Source organism: Lepidochelys olivacea (genome assembly GCF_965140295.1).
Source record: "Lepidochelys olivacea isolate rLepOli2 genome assembly, chromosome: 24".
In the NCBI taxonomy this organism is placed as follows: domain Eukaryota; kingdom Metazoa; phylum Chordata; order Testudines; family Cheloniidae; genus Lepidochelys; species Lepidochelys olivacea.
Window position 1 is genome coordinate 11303847 of NC_140434.1, and position 14389 is coordinate 11318235.

General features: G+C 57.4%; 1 protein-coding gene across 2 annotated transcripts; it reads right to left on the reverse strand.

Moving 5' to 3' along the window:
• Nucleotides 1-4939: 4939 nt before the first annotated feature.
• On the reverse strand, nt 4940-13618 carry VSIG8 (V-set and immunoglobulin domain containing 8). Of its 2 annotated transcripts, none has more exons than XM_084613102.1 (7): nt 13514-13618; nt 10798-10964; nt 9314-9515; nt 8054-8218; nt 7594-7673; nt 6087-6225; nt 4940-5753 (listed from the first exon to the last, which is right to left on the reverse strand). In XM_084613102.1, the coding sequence occupies exons 1-7, from the start codon at nt 13560-13562 to the stop codon at nt 5272-5274; spliced, it is 1284 nt and encodes a 427-aa protein (XP_084469228.1). In that variant the 5' UTR covers nt 13563-13618; the 3' UTR covers nt 4940-5271. The 2 variants fall into 2 exon arrangements, with proteins under 2 accessions (XP_084469228.1, XP_084469229.1); XM_084613103.1 differs by having other exon boundaries at nt 5601-5753; nt 7539-7673.
• Between the last annotated feature and the right edge of the window lie 771 nt (nt 13619-14389).

Below are 14389 nucleotides of genomic sequence, written 5' to 3' on the forward strand. Positions count from 1 at the left end.
TAATCTCGAGACTGAATATGTCTAGCTTCAACTTCCAGCCATTGGATCTTATTATACATTTGTCTGTTAGATTTAAGAGCCCTGTTCCCCTTATAGGTACTTGCAGACTATGATCAAGTCTTCCATTAACCTTCTGTTGTTAAACTAAGTAGCTTCAGCTTCTTGACTCTAAAGCACTAATCGACATGTTCACTAATCCTTTAGTCATTCTTCTGGCTCTTCTCTGAACCCTCTCCAATGTGTCAACATCCTTCTCAAATCATGGACACCCAAACTGGCCACTGTATTCTAGCAGCAGCCACACCAGTGCCAAATACGGAGGTGAAATAACCTCTCTGCACCTGCTCAAGATCCCCTTGTTCATACATCCTAGGACTGCATCAGCCCATTGGCCTCAGCATTGCAAGGGGCCCTTGTGTTCAGCTGATAATCCACCGTGACCCGCAAGTCTTTTTCAGCGTCACTGCTTCCCAGGGGAGAGTCCCCCATCCTGTAAGAACAGCCTGCATTCTTTGTTCTCAGATGTGTAACTTTACCTTTGGCCACATTAAAACAAATATTGTATGCTTGCAACCAGAATAACAAGCGATCCTGGTCGCTCTGTACCAGTGACGTGCCCTCTTCATTGTTTACCCCTCCACCAATCTTTGTGTCATCTACAACAGTGGTTCTCAACTAGGGGTCCGAGGGTCCCTGGGGGACCACAAGCAGCTTTCAGGGGGTCCATAAAGCAGGGCCGGCAAAAGACTTGCTGGGCCCCAGGGCTGAAAGCTGACGCTGGACTATGAGGGGGTTGAAGCCCAAGGCTCTGAGCCTCACCACCTGGGGCTGAAGCTGAAACCTGAGCACCTGAGCTTCGTGGGAGCCCTCTGTGGCATGAGGCCCCAGGCAATTGCCCTGCTTGCTACCCCCTAACGCAAGTCCTGGCTCTTATATGCAGAAAAACAATTGTGGCACAGCTGGGCCATGGAGTTTTTATAGCATGTTTGGGGAGTGGAGGGGGGGCTCAGAAAGAAACGGGTTGAGAACCCCAGATCTACAACCTTTATCAGTGAGGGTTCTGTTTTCTCCCAGGTCATTAATAAAAATGTTAAATAGTCTAGTGCCAAGAACCCATCCACCTGGGATCCCATTTGAAACACTCCTACTCCGTGACGTGAGTCACCATTTGCAATTGCATTTTTAATCCATCTAATATGTGCCGTGTTAATTTTATATTGGTCTCATTTTTTAACCAAAACATTGTGCAGGACCAAGTCCAACGCCTTACAGAAGTGGAAGTATATCACATCAACACTGTGACTTTAGCGCTCTGTAGTTTATGTGCTTAGTATTTAATTTCAAGCAACCACAGAGAATTGCTACAAAGCCTGGCAGATGATTCCCTGACTGTGCCTGAGAAACGCTGTGGCTTATGGTGTGAATTGAGTATGGCTGGTGCCCGAGTCTCAGATGGGGAGCATTTTATGCCATGCACTTGTGGGTCACTTCATTCTCTGCTGTATTCTCCCCCTGGCCCACACCTGTCTTTATGGCGATCTTCTGGAGGCGACTGGCTGTTAGTCAAAGATACAGGGGTGGTTGCGGTCTAAGGAGTAGATCCTCTCAGGAGAGGTAAAAGGGGCATGAAGTACATGGGCTGGAGCCAGGAGTAGTGGAAAACTCCCTAAAATTGTGGGGCCACCAGAGCCCAAACCATGGCCCTGCCCTCACACTGCCCATTCCCCCTGAGGCCCTGCCCTCGTGCCACCCATTCCATCTGGAGGCCCCACCCTCATGCCACCTATTTCATCCTGAGGCCCTGCCCTCATGCCACCCATTCCCCCTGAGGCCCCTCCCCAACTCATTCTTCTCTGCCCACTCCCCCTGTCGCTTGCCCTTACGGGTGGGAAAAAGTGATGGGGCCCCTGGCGTCCCCTATTCTGGCTCCCCAGCTGGAGCATTCAGCCATGGTGCCTGTTTCCCAGAGGCACTGAGTCAGGGGCAGGTTACACTCCTGTTTCTTTGGCTGTATTTCCAGCTGGGGTGGGCTTGTCTCACCTTCTCCCCTGATGCTCTTTCCCTGCTGTGGCAACAGAGACACCATTCCTCCTGGGTCCCCAGCCTGCATCTCTAATGGCTCTGAGCTGCCCCAGAGTGCTCTGGGCTCCTGAAGATCACCCCTGCCCATCGGGGCACTGGAATGGGGGGAGGGAGCCAGGGGGCCATGGCCCCCCTACTTTCTACCAGCTGAAAGGGCAAGTGATGGCAGGAGGGGGTGAAGAGGAGCAAATGAGGGGCGGGGCCTTGGGGGGAAAAGGCAGTGCGAGGGTGGGGCATCGGAGGGAATCAGGGCCTCGGGGAGAAGGGGCGGTGTGAAGGCAGGGCCTCAGGGGGAATCGGGGCCTCGGGGAGAAGGGGCCATGCTGGGTGGGATCTCGGGGGGCGGAGGGTGTGGTGTGGTGCAGGAGGGGCCCTGTGGCCCCCCCTTCTGTGCCCCCCCCTACTTTCAGGGCGCTTCCCCTGCACCTGCTCCCATGCTCCATGCTGAATGGAGACAACTCTGCCCCTCGCCGGCAGGGCGTCTGAGCCACAGCCATCGATGGGTTTTAGGCTTGATCTGCGTTACCAACTTATCTCGGTATCACTGCATTGCTCAAAGGTGTAACCTCTGGTGTAGACAGCGCTGTGTCGGTGGGTGGGATTTTCCCATCAACATAGCTACCGCCTCGCGGGGAAGTGAGTATCAATGCCAACAGGGGAGCTTCTCCCATTGGCATAGGTAGTGTCTTCTCTAAGTGCTACAAACCCTTAGTCTCAGGCCCCATGGGCAGGGAAGGGCCACCCCCATTGTACAGATGAGAGCTGAGGCACAGGAGAGGCTAAGGGATTGGCTCAAGGTTATGACACAAAGCCAGTGGCAGAGCTGGGAAGAGAAACTCGGGCTCCTGCACCCCAGTTCAGAATGCTCTCTACTAGCCCAGGCCTATGTGCCAAGGGCAGGGGGAGGTGATGGGAGCTGGGCTGAGCAGACTGGAGCTATGGGGGGATAGTGTGCTGGAGCATTGATCATTTGGGGGTGGGGGATGGGCCAGCATTAGGGGCTGCTGTGCCCAGTAGTCAGCTGCCTTCATCTCCCCTTCCTCCATTCTGTCACCTGATTGGACGCGGCTGGGGCTGATGCCCTTAGTAACCAGAGAAGAGTATAAAAGATTCATGGATTCCAAGGCCAGAAGTGACCACTGTGCTCATCTTGTCTGACCTCCTGGATAATCCAGGCCAGAGAGCTGACCGCAGGTGATTCCTAGAGCAGAGCTGTTAGAGAAACATCTCAGCTTGGGCTAAAAACTGTCAGTGATGGAGATTCCATCACAACCCCTGGTGAATTGCTCCAATGGTAATTACAGTCATTCAAAGGGTCAATCCGAGCCCCGCGGCCCCTGTCCCAGCTGGCCAGGGAGGCTGGGCAGGCAGTGAGGGCTCCCGGGCAGCAGGGAGAGTAGTTCAGAGGAGGAGCTGGGACTGGGAGCTCCCCTCTCCTGGGGGCTATGTGGGAACAAGAGAAAGAGAATGGGAACAAAGGGGTGACAGGGTCTGAAAGGAACCCATGTGCCCATGCAGGCCCAGAGCCTGCCACGGAAAAGGGGTGTGTGTGTATGTGAGTGAGCATGCAGTGAGAGGGCTGCGTGTGTGTGTGTATACGCACCCATGAGTGGCTCTAATGGGGCACAGCCCTCACGCTCTCCCCACCCTGTAGCCAGGAGGGGAAGAGGTCTCAGCCCCATCCATTGCTTTGGGGAGGGGCGGGTCTCGCCTTCTGATGGTGTTAGAGGACACGTCCCATAAATGATTCAGTCCGTTTGACTCCTTTAATGGAACTGCTCTGTACATGCCACTACCTGTGGCCAGCCTGGTAGCCCCTGTGTGACACACACGATCTATAGGCTGATACCTCTCCCTTGGGAGCAGCGCTACTTGGCTCTTACACCACTCTCCACAGATGAAGTGTGCATCACCAGCCGCAGTCTATGGAGGCAGAAACTGAGGCACAGCTTGGGAAAGGGACCTGCCCCAGGTCACACAGGGACACATCAGTAGCAGAGATGGAAACAGAACCCAGGAGTCCAGGTTCCCTGCTTGCCACACTAGAGCATGATGACTGAACCATGCAATAACCAAAGTTGGTGTGGAAGCTTCTACCCCACCTCACCCCAACCCCCTCCCCATCAGACCCCATCAACCCTGACCCCAGGGACCCCCCTCAACATCTGTCCCCATCACCCCTAGGAAGCCCTTCCCCCACCTGATTCCATCACCCCTGGTCCCCAGTTGCTCCCTCAATATCTGCCCCCATTATTCCTAGGAACCTCTTCCCCCCCTGACCCCATCAACCCAGTCCCAGGAACCCCCCCTCCTCACCCAACCCCATCACCCCTGGTCCCAAAGAGCTCCCTCAATATCTGTCCCCATCATCCCTAGGAACCTCTTCCACCCCGACCCCATCACCCCAGCCCCAGGCAGCTCCCTCCCCATTTGATCCCATCATTCCTGGCCTAGAGAACCCCCTCCCCATCTGACCCCATCATCCCTGACCCCAGGGAGCACCCTCCCCATCTGACTCCATGATCCCCAGTCCCAAGGAGTCCCCCCCTCATCCATTGGCCCAGAGAGCCCCCTCCCCATCTGACCCTATTGTCCCTGGCCCAGAGAGCCCCCCTCCCTACCTGACCCCCATCATCCCTGACCCCATCACCCCCAGTCCCAAGGAGTCCCCCCCTCATCCCTGGCCCAGAGAGCCCCCTCCCCATCTGACCCCATTGTCCCTGGCCCAGAGAGCCCCCCTCCCTACCTGACCCCCATCATCCCTGACCCCATCACCCCCAGCCCCAAGGAGTCCCCCACATCATCCCTGGCCCAGAGAGCCCCCTCCCCATTTTACCCCATCACCCCAGCCCCAGGGAGCCCCCTCCCCATCTGTCCCCATCACCCTGGCCCATGAGTAAGGTGTGTCTGTCATTCCAGCTGGAGCCCAGACAGGCTGTGCAAACCCCAGGGCCTCCTAGAGAAACAAGGTGTTGAGCTGTAGAGGGGCAGTTCCCAGGCTGCTGGGTGCTGTCTGCCCTCCCCCCGTCACATTCCATACTTGTATCCGGCTAGTGCCAGGTGCATCATGTCACGACACACGGCCTGACATGTCGTGATACAGTTCACCCCACTAAGTGTGTGTGTGTAAGGTGGGTGCGGGGGGTATTACCAGCCCTACGTCTTGTTTGTGTGCAGTAAGGAGTCTCCCTAACCGTGGGGTGCGTATGGCATGGGTGGGGGGTTCTCCCACTCCCCACTGGTGGACATGGGGCAGGGGCTCAGCAACCCTGTGAAAGAGGCACAAAGGTCAGCGCTAGGTCCCTGAATGTTGCTACCGCCCTGGGGTCTCAGCCCAAGAGCCCTGCCCAGTGTCAGCACCATCATGGGGATGCCCCCGCAGCAGCTGGGATTGTTCATGGGCTTCCCATGGGCAGGAGCAGCGTCGGAGCTCCCTGGATCTGCGCAGAGGGTGGATGGAGCCGTGGGGCTGGGCACACAGTGGGGAGGTTCTTGCTTCTTGGGTTGCTTGGAGCTGGAGCATAGCTGGGAGTCCCGCTGCTTGCAGGGGGTGCTCTCCTCCCCACCCCTGGGGGTGTTACTTCTGGCATGGCGTGTAGCTGATGTGATGCGAGCAGCCGTGGCTGGGGTGCAGGTGGCCACCTCTGTATGGGCCAGCAGGGGCACAGTCTCTGTGGGCAGGGATAGGCAGCGTCAGGTCACTCTTCCCTGCCCCTTTAGCACCCAGCCCCCTCCGCTGGCTCATTTTGAGCCAGTGCCAGGCCTACCTGGCCTGCCACAGTCTGCTCGCCCTCGGGGCGCATGCAGGGTCTCTGGGTGCCAACGCAGCCGCTTCGGGTCACACTGTCACCCTGAGCCTCGGGTCTCGCTCTATCGTTCCAGCCTCTTCCAGGCTTTGCCTGTTTCCCCTCTTTTTCCTTAACCCCCTTTCTTTCCTTGCCCCTTCCCCCTTATTCCCCACCTCCCTTCCACGGCGCCCCCTCCCCCCAGCCCAGAGGCGTCACCTGATCTCAGTAGGCGCCACGGGCTGGCTGCGCCTCCGTCGGCAGTACCACAGCAGGGCCCAGAGGATCGAGAGCAGCAGGACCAGGAGGAAAATGGCCCCCAGGACAGAGCCCACAATGAGCCCCACGTTCCTTGTACCTGCAGAATGGGAGCAAACCTGTCACCTTCTCCCCGCCCCGTACCGGGCTGGGACCTACACCCAGAAAACACCACAGGGACCCCTGGCCGCTGAGCCCCATCGACACCCCTGCCCACCGGGCACTGTTCCCATATTCGCTCTGCAGGCCCAAGGGGCGTCCCCTGCTGGGCTGCCCATGAGGCCCTGGCCAGGCCCATGTAATCCATGGGGCCCTGCACGGGCAATAGCTCCTGTGAGAAGGTGCCTGCTACGCGGGGTCAGTGCATTAGCCTGGAGCTGCAGCTTGGCCCCAAGAACCTGGCCGTCCCTGGCACCTGGTCAGCCCCAGCGATGGGGGCAGAGATGGGGGAGTCGCCTTTGCTGTCTATGGGTCATTGTTCCCAATGCAGGAGGCAAGGGGGATTAGAGTCAGAGAGCTTAAGGCGAGCAGGACCCATCAGATCATCCAGTCTGCCCTCCTGCACATCACAGCTCACCAGCCCTCCCCCCACAGCACCCCATAGAACCGGGATTACACTAAAGTACCACAGCCCAGCAGAGCCCTAGCTGTGGGGCACCAACCACAGAGCCCAGGAGGGGCCGAGTCTCCATTGTTCTCTACGGGGAAGGGGGTTCTCCACTGTTCTCTATTGGGGGGGTTCTCCATTGTTCCTTATGGGGAAGGGGGTTCTCCATTGTTCACTATTGCGGGGGGGTTCTCCATTGTTCCCTTTGGGGAAGCGGGTTCTCCATTGTTCCCTAGGAGGGTCTCCATTGTACCCTATGGAGAGTTCAGAGTCGCAGCCGTGTTGGTCTGTATCCGCAAAAAGAAAAGGAGGACTTGTGGCACCTTAGAGACTAACACATTTATTTGAGCATGAGCTTTCGTGAGCTACAGCTCACTTCATCGGATGCATCACGAAAGCTTCTGCTCAAATAAAAGTGTTAGTCTCTAAGGTGCCACAAGTCCTCCTTTTCTTCCTATGGAGAAGGAAGTTCTCCATTGTTCCCTATAGGGGGGCTCTCCATTGTTCCCTATAGGGAAGGGGGCTCTCCATTGTTACCTACAGGGAAGGGGGGGTCTCCAGTGCTCCCTGGGGGCTGCTGGGGGCTGAGCTCTGTTCTGGCTCTGGCCCCTCAGGCTGCCCCTCACACTGATATTTTTGGACATGCCCCTCTCCTCGGGGTGCTCACAACGCCAGGCTGGTCCCGCTCCCAGCCCAGCCTGGGGTCCAGGCTCAGCTTCAAGAAGCTGCTGCCAGATGCTTGGGTCCTGCCCCGCTGGGCACTCGGGTGCTTGCCCCCTGTCCGGGCCTTGTGCCCCCCATCCTACCTGAGTAGCCGGTGCGAGGGATGGAGATGTGCACCATGCACTGGGAGTAACCCACCCTGTTGGTCACGCGGCAGCAGTAGGTCCCGGCGTGCTCCTGAGACAGGCTCTGGATCATCAGGTCTCCGGAGCCTTGCCCTGCTCAGGAGAGACCCAGCCCTGAGTGGGCCCCCACAAAGTACCCCCGACAGGGCGGCGGAAGCTCCTCCACCCCTAGGTGGCCCTGGGACAGCGCAGGACAGCCAGAGCCCCCTGGCAACACATCAGGGCCATGTGTGGGCCCACCCCCAAAAACACCCCAGCTGCTCCATCCATGAAAAGGGTCCCCCCAGTGCCAAGACCTCAGGAAACTCATGTCACAGACATTTCCAAGGGGATGCTCCCAGCTCAGCACAAGAGCATCCCACCCTCTGGGCGCCCCCACCTCTCCCCTGCACCATCCTGGGGCACACACCCCATGATGAGCTCAGCAAAGTGAGCAGCCCACCTCCCAGGGATCCCCCGCCCCCACTGCTTACCCTGCACTGTCCTGGGGGGCAGCCAGCCCATGGCATAGTCCCCTCCCATCTTGGACCACTGGTAGGAGAGGGGAAGGGAACCCCCATCAGAGCAGCACCTGAGCATGAGGTCCCTGCCCCTGGCCGGCTCCCCATCCATCCAGCACCGAGGGGCGGCCGGCTTCTCTGGGGAGAGACACAAATCACATCAGTTAATGGGAGCTAGTAAGGAGCAGCAGGGATGGACAGGTGGACATGGCCATGCTCAGAGACAGGCAGGCAGGCAGGCAGAGCTCGGGTACAGCAGGAATGGGGTGGCAGTGCCCCCTGAAAGGGGGAGTCAGAGGATGGGGATTGCTGATGGACAGGCAGATTGGTGGGCAGGGTCGGTGGGCTGAAGTCAGCATATGGGGACTGGCAGGCAGGGTCAGATCAGTAGGCAGTGTCTGTCCACGGGGAATAGCAGGCGGGGGTGGTGGGCAGAGGTAGGTCTGGGGGTGGCGGGGGCAGTGATGGTTGGGTCAGCGGTTGGAGTTTAGATCTGTGGCCGGGCTTAGGTTGTGGGGGTTCGGTCAGTAGGGGGAGTTTGGGTTAGTGGGTTGGGTCCGTGGGTGGGGATTGGAACTCACCTAGCACAGTGATGGTGACCTGGTGGGTGTTGGCAGTGGGTGAGGGTGGGTCAGTGGGTGGGGGTGGGTTAATGGGTGAGGGTTGAGTCAGTAGGTGCAGGGGGATCAGCAGGGTTGCTGGGCCTCACCTAGCACAGTGACGGTGTTGGCAGGGGTTGGTGTTGGGTGAGTGGGTGGAATTTGGGTCAGAAGGTGGGGTTGGGTTAATGGGTGGGGTTGGGTCAGTGAGTAGAATGTGGGTCAGTGGACCATGGGGGGATCAGCGGGGGGGTGGGACTCACCTAGCACGATGAGGGTGACCTGGAGGGTGTTGGCAAGGGTTCGTGTTAGGTCAGTGAGTGGGGCTGAGTCAGTGGGTGGGGTTGGGTTAATGGATGGGGTTGAGTCAGTGGGCAGTGGATGGGTCGGGGTCAGAGGCAGATTAAAGGTTTGTGGGGCCCTGGGTCAGAGCAAGTGAAGGCCCCTTCTGCCTGCAGAGCAATCCCACACTCCCCAGAAGGAGAGCTGGGTGGCCAAGTAAGTCGGGGCATGGGCACCCATTTCTCTGCGGGGCCCCCAATTGGCTGGGGGCCCTGGGAATGGGCCCTGTTGGCCCAGTGGCTAATCTGCCACTGCTGGGGGTGAGGGGCCAGCAGTTGGGGGCGGGACTCACCGAGCACAGTAATGGTGATCAAGTGGGTGTCGACAGTGGCTTTCTTCACCCTGCACTCGTAGGTGGCCGAGTCCGACACCTGCAGGTTTGCCAGGTGGATGGAGGCATCATACAGGCTTGGGTCCTGGGCCACAAATGCCACCCTCCGCTGCAGGCCTGGGACGCTGCCATACCTGATCTTCTGGTCCTGGTAGATCAGGAACTGATGGGGAGGAACCGAGCAGCAGTGAGCAATGGTGAGTGGTGAGCAAGGGGGACTGGAGACCTGCCAAGGGGCAGAACCAGGGCAGGAGCAGCACTGGGGGCTGAGAATCCAGGTCCTTGGGGACCGTCCTGTACAGGGAGCTGCTAGAGATGCATGTTCTACACCAGTGGTTTTCAAACTGTGGGTTGGGACCCCAAAGTGGTCACAACCCGATTTTAATGGGGTCACCAGGGCTGGTGTTAGAGTTTCTGGGGCCTGGGGCCAAGTCCAAGCCCCAACTCCAGCTCCACCACTGAGGACTGAAACCCGAGCCCCACTGCCCAGGGCCAAAGTCCCATGGCTTCTGCCCTGGGTGTTGCGGGTCAGGTTACAGGCCCTGCACCTGGGGCTGAAGCCCTCGGGCTTTGGCTTTGCCCCCTCCCCCAGCCTGGATCGGTAGGGCTTGGGTTTTGCCCCCCTCCAACCACCCCCCACCCAGGATGGTGGGGCTTGGGCTTTGGCTTTGGCCCCCAGGGCCAGGGTGGAGGGGCTCGGGCAGGCTCAGGCTTCAGTTCCCACTGCTGGGGTTGTGTAGTAATTTTTGTTGTCAGAAGGGGTTACGGTGCAATGAAGTTCGAGAACCCCAGTCTACACTGATGGTGCTGGGTGGTGGGGCAGGGAATGCCCTGCCCAGGGACTGGGGCCAACTGGGAGCGGAGAGGCTGGTGGAGCCCAAGCCAGGTGAGCTCAGAGTCCAGGCATGGGGTGGCAGGGGGAAGGGGATGTAAGGGATTCTGTGGAAGGCAGAAGCGCAGGGCCCAGGGGGAAGGGGTCAAGGCCTCAGGAGCAGAGGGTGACAGCCCCTCTTGAGGGAGGCCTCTCGCTGGGGCAAGTCACAGGGGGCAGCTGGAACAGGACAATTCAATGGGCCCTGGGGGAGACTCGGACCTGCTGCTGGGGCTGTGCCCGAGGGAGGGACCGGCACCATGAGGGGGCTCAAGAATATGCACACACTCAAGGGTGAGGAAGGGTGGCCGGGTGCCATCAGCCAGGTTGGCAGAGGGGGCAGTGCCCAGGGGTCTCCGCAATTGGACTGGATCCGTGGGAGATGGAATCTGAGCAAGGACCCAGTGCTGGGCAGGGGGTAGCAGTCCATGAGGCAAAGGCAGGGGCAGGAACTCGACCAAGGTGTCCCAGCAAGCCAGGGGCAGAGCTGGAAACAGACCCCAGCACAGATTCCAACCAGGCGTTTGATGTGCCTTGCTAAGGAAGTGGGATGAGGGGCAGGACTCAGACTCACCGGCAGCCTCTGGTCAGGGTTCACCATGGTCCATATAATGTCCAGGTTGTTGGGTCCATTGTCCTCAGGCTCCAGGATGTAGGGGCAGCCCAGCCTCACCGAGTCCCCCTGAGCCAGGTACAGCACCTGCTGGCTCTTTGCATTGATCCGCACGGCCTCCAGCAGAGCTGAGGGTCAGACAGACAGAGCCACCCATCAGGACAGACAGGCTAGTTCTGGGCAGAACAGCTGCAAAGAGAGGGAGGAGTCCCCGGGCACCTTCTGCGGAGACTGAGCCCTTCCTGCAGTGCCCAGAGCCAGCTATGCAGGGAGCCAGTCCTGTGGCCTGCCAGTGTGGGAATGAGTGAGGGGATTGTCAGAGAAGGGGCTCTGGGGGAAGCATGTCCCATCAACTTTTAGAAGATGCTGCATAGGGGGGCATTATCCATGCAGGGACCAGGCTGTGCCCTGGGCAGAGATGGGCTCCCTTCCCCGGAGTTGGGCTCTATTGCCCAATATTTGTCAAGCTGTGGACATCTTGCTGCAAGGATCCCACTTGGCCCTGTCAGAATACAGCGAAGCAGGGTGGGTTTTGCCCTGTATCTGAGGCCAGTGCCCCTGGGGTGATCTCTGGTGAATACTTACCTCAGGCTAGTGAGCTCAGACAGCCCCTAGGGGGAGCCACACTGCTGATACTGGGGCTCGATTTGAAATGCCGTGCAGCAGGGGGCACTGCAATGAACAAGTGTGCACATAATGCACTCACGAGTGTGCCAGTCCAACACATTCCAGCCAGCAGAGGGCAGCATCCTGCACAAAGCCCCCCCGCGCTGATGAAGTGAACAATTTCACTCAACTGATTTTTAAAGTTGCCAGTTTCAGCAACCTGCTGGGTCCTGACTCAGCCTCGGGAAAGTGAGCGAAGGTCCTGCAGGGAATGAGGGGGCGGGGGTGTTGTTATTTATTGCACTGCTTCATTAAGAGGCTTCTCCAACTTGCACCAATTGCCAACAGCAGCCAGGGATCCACAGGCCCGGGAAGCCCAGCCATGCCCCCTGCCTGCAGCTGGAAAAGAGTCCACAGGGGAGGTTCTCAGAGCTAGATCTGCCAGGGCTGATGTGTCTAAGCCAGGTATGTCTGCAGAACACACCCAGCCTTGGTACTCTGGGAGAGCTGCCTGCTATCAGCCTGAGGGGACCTCTCCAGTGTTTCATTGTTGTGTAATTAATTGGTGACTCTTTGCAGAGCACTTTCTAGGTGCAGTGTAATCCAGGTGCAAAGGACTCTTGCTTGCAAAGTGTCACTATATGGGAGGACAGCACAGGAAGGTAACATGCCTGGGAAAAGGGTGCTGCTGGCTGATTGTCACTCCTGCAGCAGCTGAGGGGATTTCAGCTCAGGTAGATACACATATTCTAGCTTTGATGGAGCTGCTAGCTCAGTAAAAATAGCAGTCCAGCTCTGGCAGCACTGACGGTGGGATGGGCTAGCCACCTGAGCAAGCACCTGGAGTCCTGGGCGGGACTGTACTCGGGGTGGTTATCCCAAGTGTCCTACCACCCATGCCGTGGCAGCTACACTGTTCTGTGTAGCTCAGTGGTTCTCCCTGAAATGCTGCGGGTACACAGAGATCTTTCAGGGGGTACATCAACTCATCTAGATATTTGCCTAGTTTTACAACAGGCTATATGTAGCGAAATCAGTACAAACTAAAATTCCATACAATGACTTGTTTATACTGCTTTTTATATTGTAAGTACAATATTTATATGTCAATCAATTTATTTTATAAATACATCGTAAAATGAGAAAGTCAGCCGTTTTTCAGTAGTAGTGTGGCTGTGATACTTTTGTATTGTTATGTCTGATTTTACAAGCAAGTAGTTTTTAAGTGAGGTGAAACTTGGAGTTACACAAGACAAATCAGCCTCCTGAAAGAGGGACAGTGGCCTGGAAAGGTTGAGAACCACAGATGTAGTGCACTAGCTCAATCAAAACTACTCTGTGTACACCGACCTGAGCTGGAAATTACACTGCCAGCTCCAGTGTAGACGTACCGTAAGAGGTTTTTCTCTTGCTGCATTTTGTCAGCGCTGCTCCATATGGGAAATGCCCAGATTTATGGAGCCGGAGCAGTTTTGTGGCGCACTAAGGGCTTGAGTACACACAGGTGTAAAATGACAGCTATAGGGGAAACTATTCGGCTCTAGCTCTGCCTGCTAAACTGCCCGGTGTGAACGCTTCTCTGGAACGAGAATGACTGTATTCCAGTATAATTGCTCCTGTTCCATAATGAACTCCATGTTATTCTCGAATCAAGTGTCCACACAAGGAAGTTATTCCAGCACAACTATTATTGTTATTATTTATTAGGTGTATTACCGTAGCTCCTAGCAGCCCCAGCCAGGGACCAGGCCCCATGGTGCTAGGAGCTGTACATTATTTATTAGGTGTATTATCATAGCACCTAACAGCCCCAGCCAGGGACCAGGCCCCATGGTGCTTGGGGCTGTGCAAATGCAAAACAAAGAGACAGTTCCTGCCCCAAGGAGCTCACAGGCATTATTCCACTACAGCTATGCTGGGCAATTTCCCCATGTAGATGAGCCCTAAATTGCCAGGCTGGGAGCCATGGGGAGGGAGGGGGGTTTAGAGCCAAGTTCAGTAGCGTTCCCACCCTCTCCGGCTCCCTGTCACTGGCTGGGGAGGGCCTGAGGGGTCCCTTGGAGAAGCCTACCTGGTGTTAGACACAAGAGGAGGAGCTGGACAGTCCCTCGCCCAGCCATGGTCCTGCAGCCTCTCCCAGCGTATCCAGAGCAGCAGAGAAGAGAGACGATCCTGAGTGGGGAGCTCGGAGACAGGGAAGCAGAGCGTCTTGGGGCTGCTTTTATCTGCCGGGGCTGGGTGTTCCTCCCTCCAAGGAGAATGCCTTTGGGGTGAGTGAGGAGGTGAGTGAGCGGCTCCAAGCCGTGAGTGTGAGCTGCCGCCCGCTCTCTCCTGTGCCTACCTGATAATTAACACTGGCTTGGCTGGCGTGGGCTTTCCTGCTAGCCGGGCTTGTTGCCCTGCATCCTTCTCGCACAGGGAGGCCTGACAGGTGGCTCTCTAGGCTCAGGGCTTGGGAGGAAGGTTAGCGACAGCTGGCCTCAAAGCTTTTAATGGGGCCTCAACCCATCCGCTGAGCTTATACCTACAGTTTCCACCTGCAGCGGCGGGCACCAGTGACCTGGTAGCAGGGAGATGTCTATTCTCCCTGTGTGGTGTGTGTGGCTGCCAGGCTGCCGGCCCCTCCCCCTGCACCATAGCCAGTGGGACAGAGCCGCAAGCCCATACCAGGCGCCCGCTTGTCACACAGAGTCTCAAGGGAGAGATAGGGTTGCCAACCCCTCCAGGATTGCCCTGGAGTCTCCAGAAATTTAAAGATTAATCTTTAATTAAAGATTATGTCATGTGATGAAACCTTCAGAAATATGTCCAACCAAAATTGGCATCCCTAGTGAGAGAACATCCCAGGTCTGGCCAGGCAGTGGAGGAGGGGGCAGGGCAGGCTGCCTGTGCCGGCAACACATCTGTCTCTGGTGCCGAGGGCAGAGGGACCATCTGCAGAATGAGC

Bases quoted from the DNA above. Each gene is read 5' to 3' on its own strand.
- VSIG8 (XM_084613102.1), bottom strand. From the start codon at position 13,562: ATGGCTGGGCGAGGGACTGTCCAGCTCCTCCTCTTGTGTCTAACACCA. The intron at 8,219-9,313 runs GTGAGTCCCGCC...GTCTCTCCCCAG, and splicing joins GATCACCATTACTGTGCTCG to AGAAGCCGGCCGCCCCTCGG. The intron at 5,754-6,086 runs GTGACGCCTCTG...CCCTGCCCACAG, and splicing joins GTGGCGCCTACTGAGATCAG to AGACTGTGCCCCTGCTGGCC.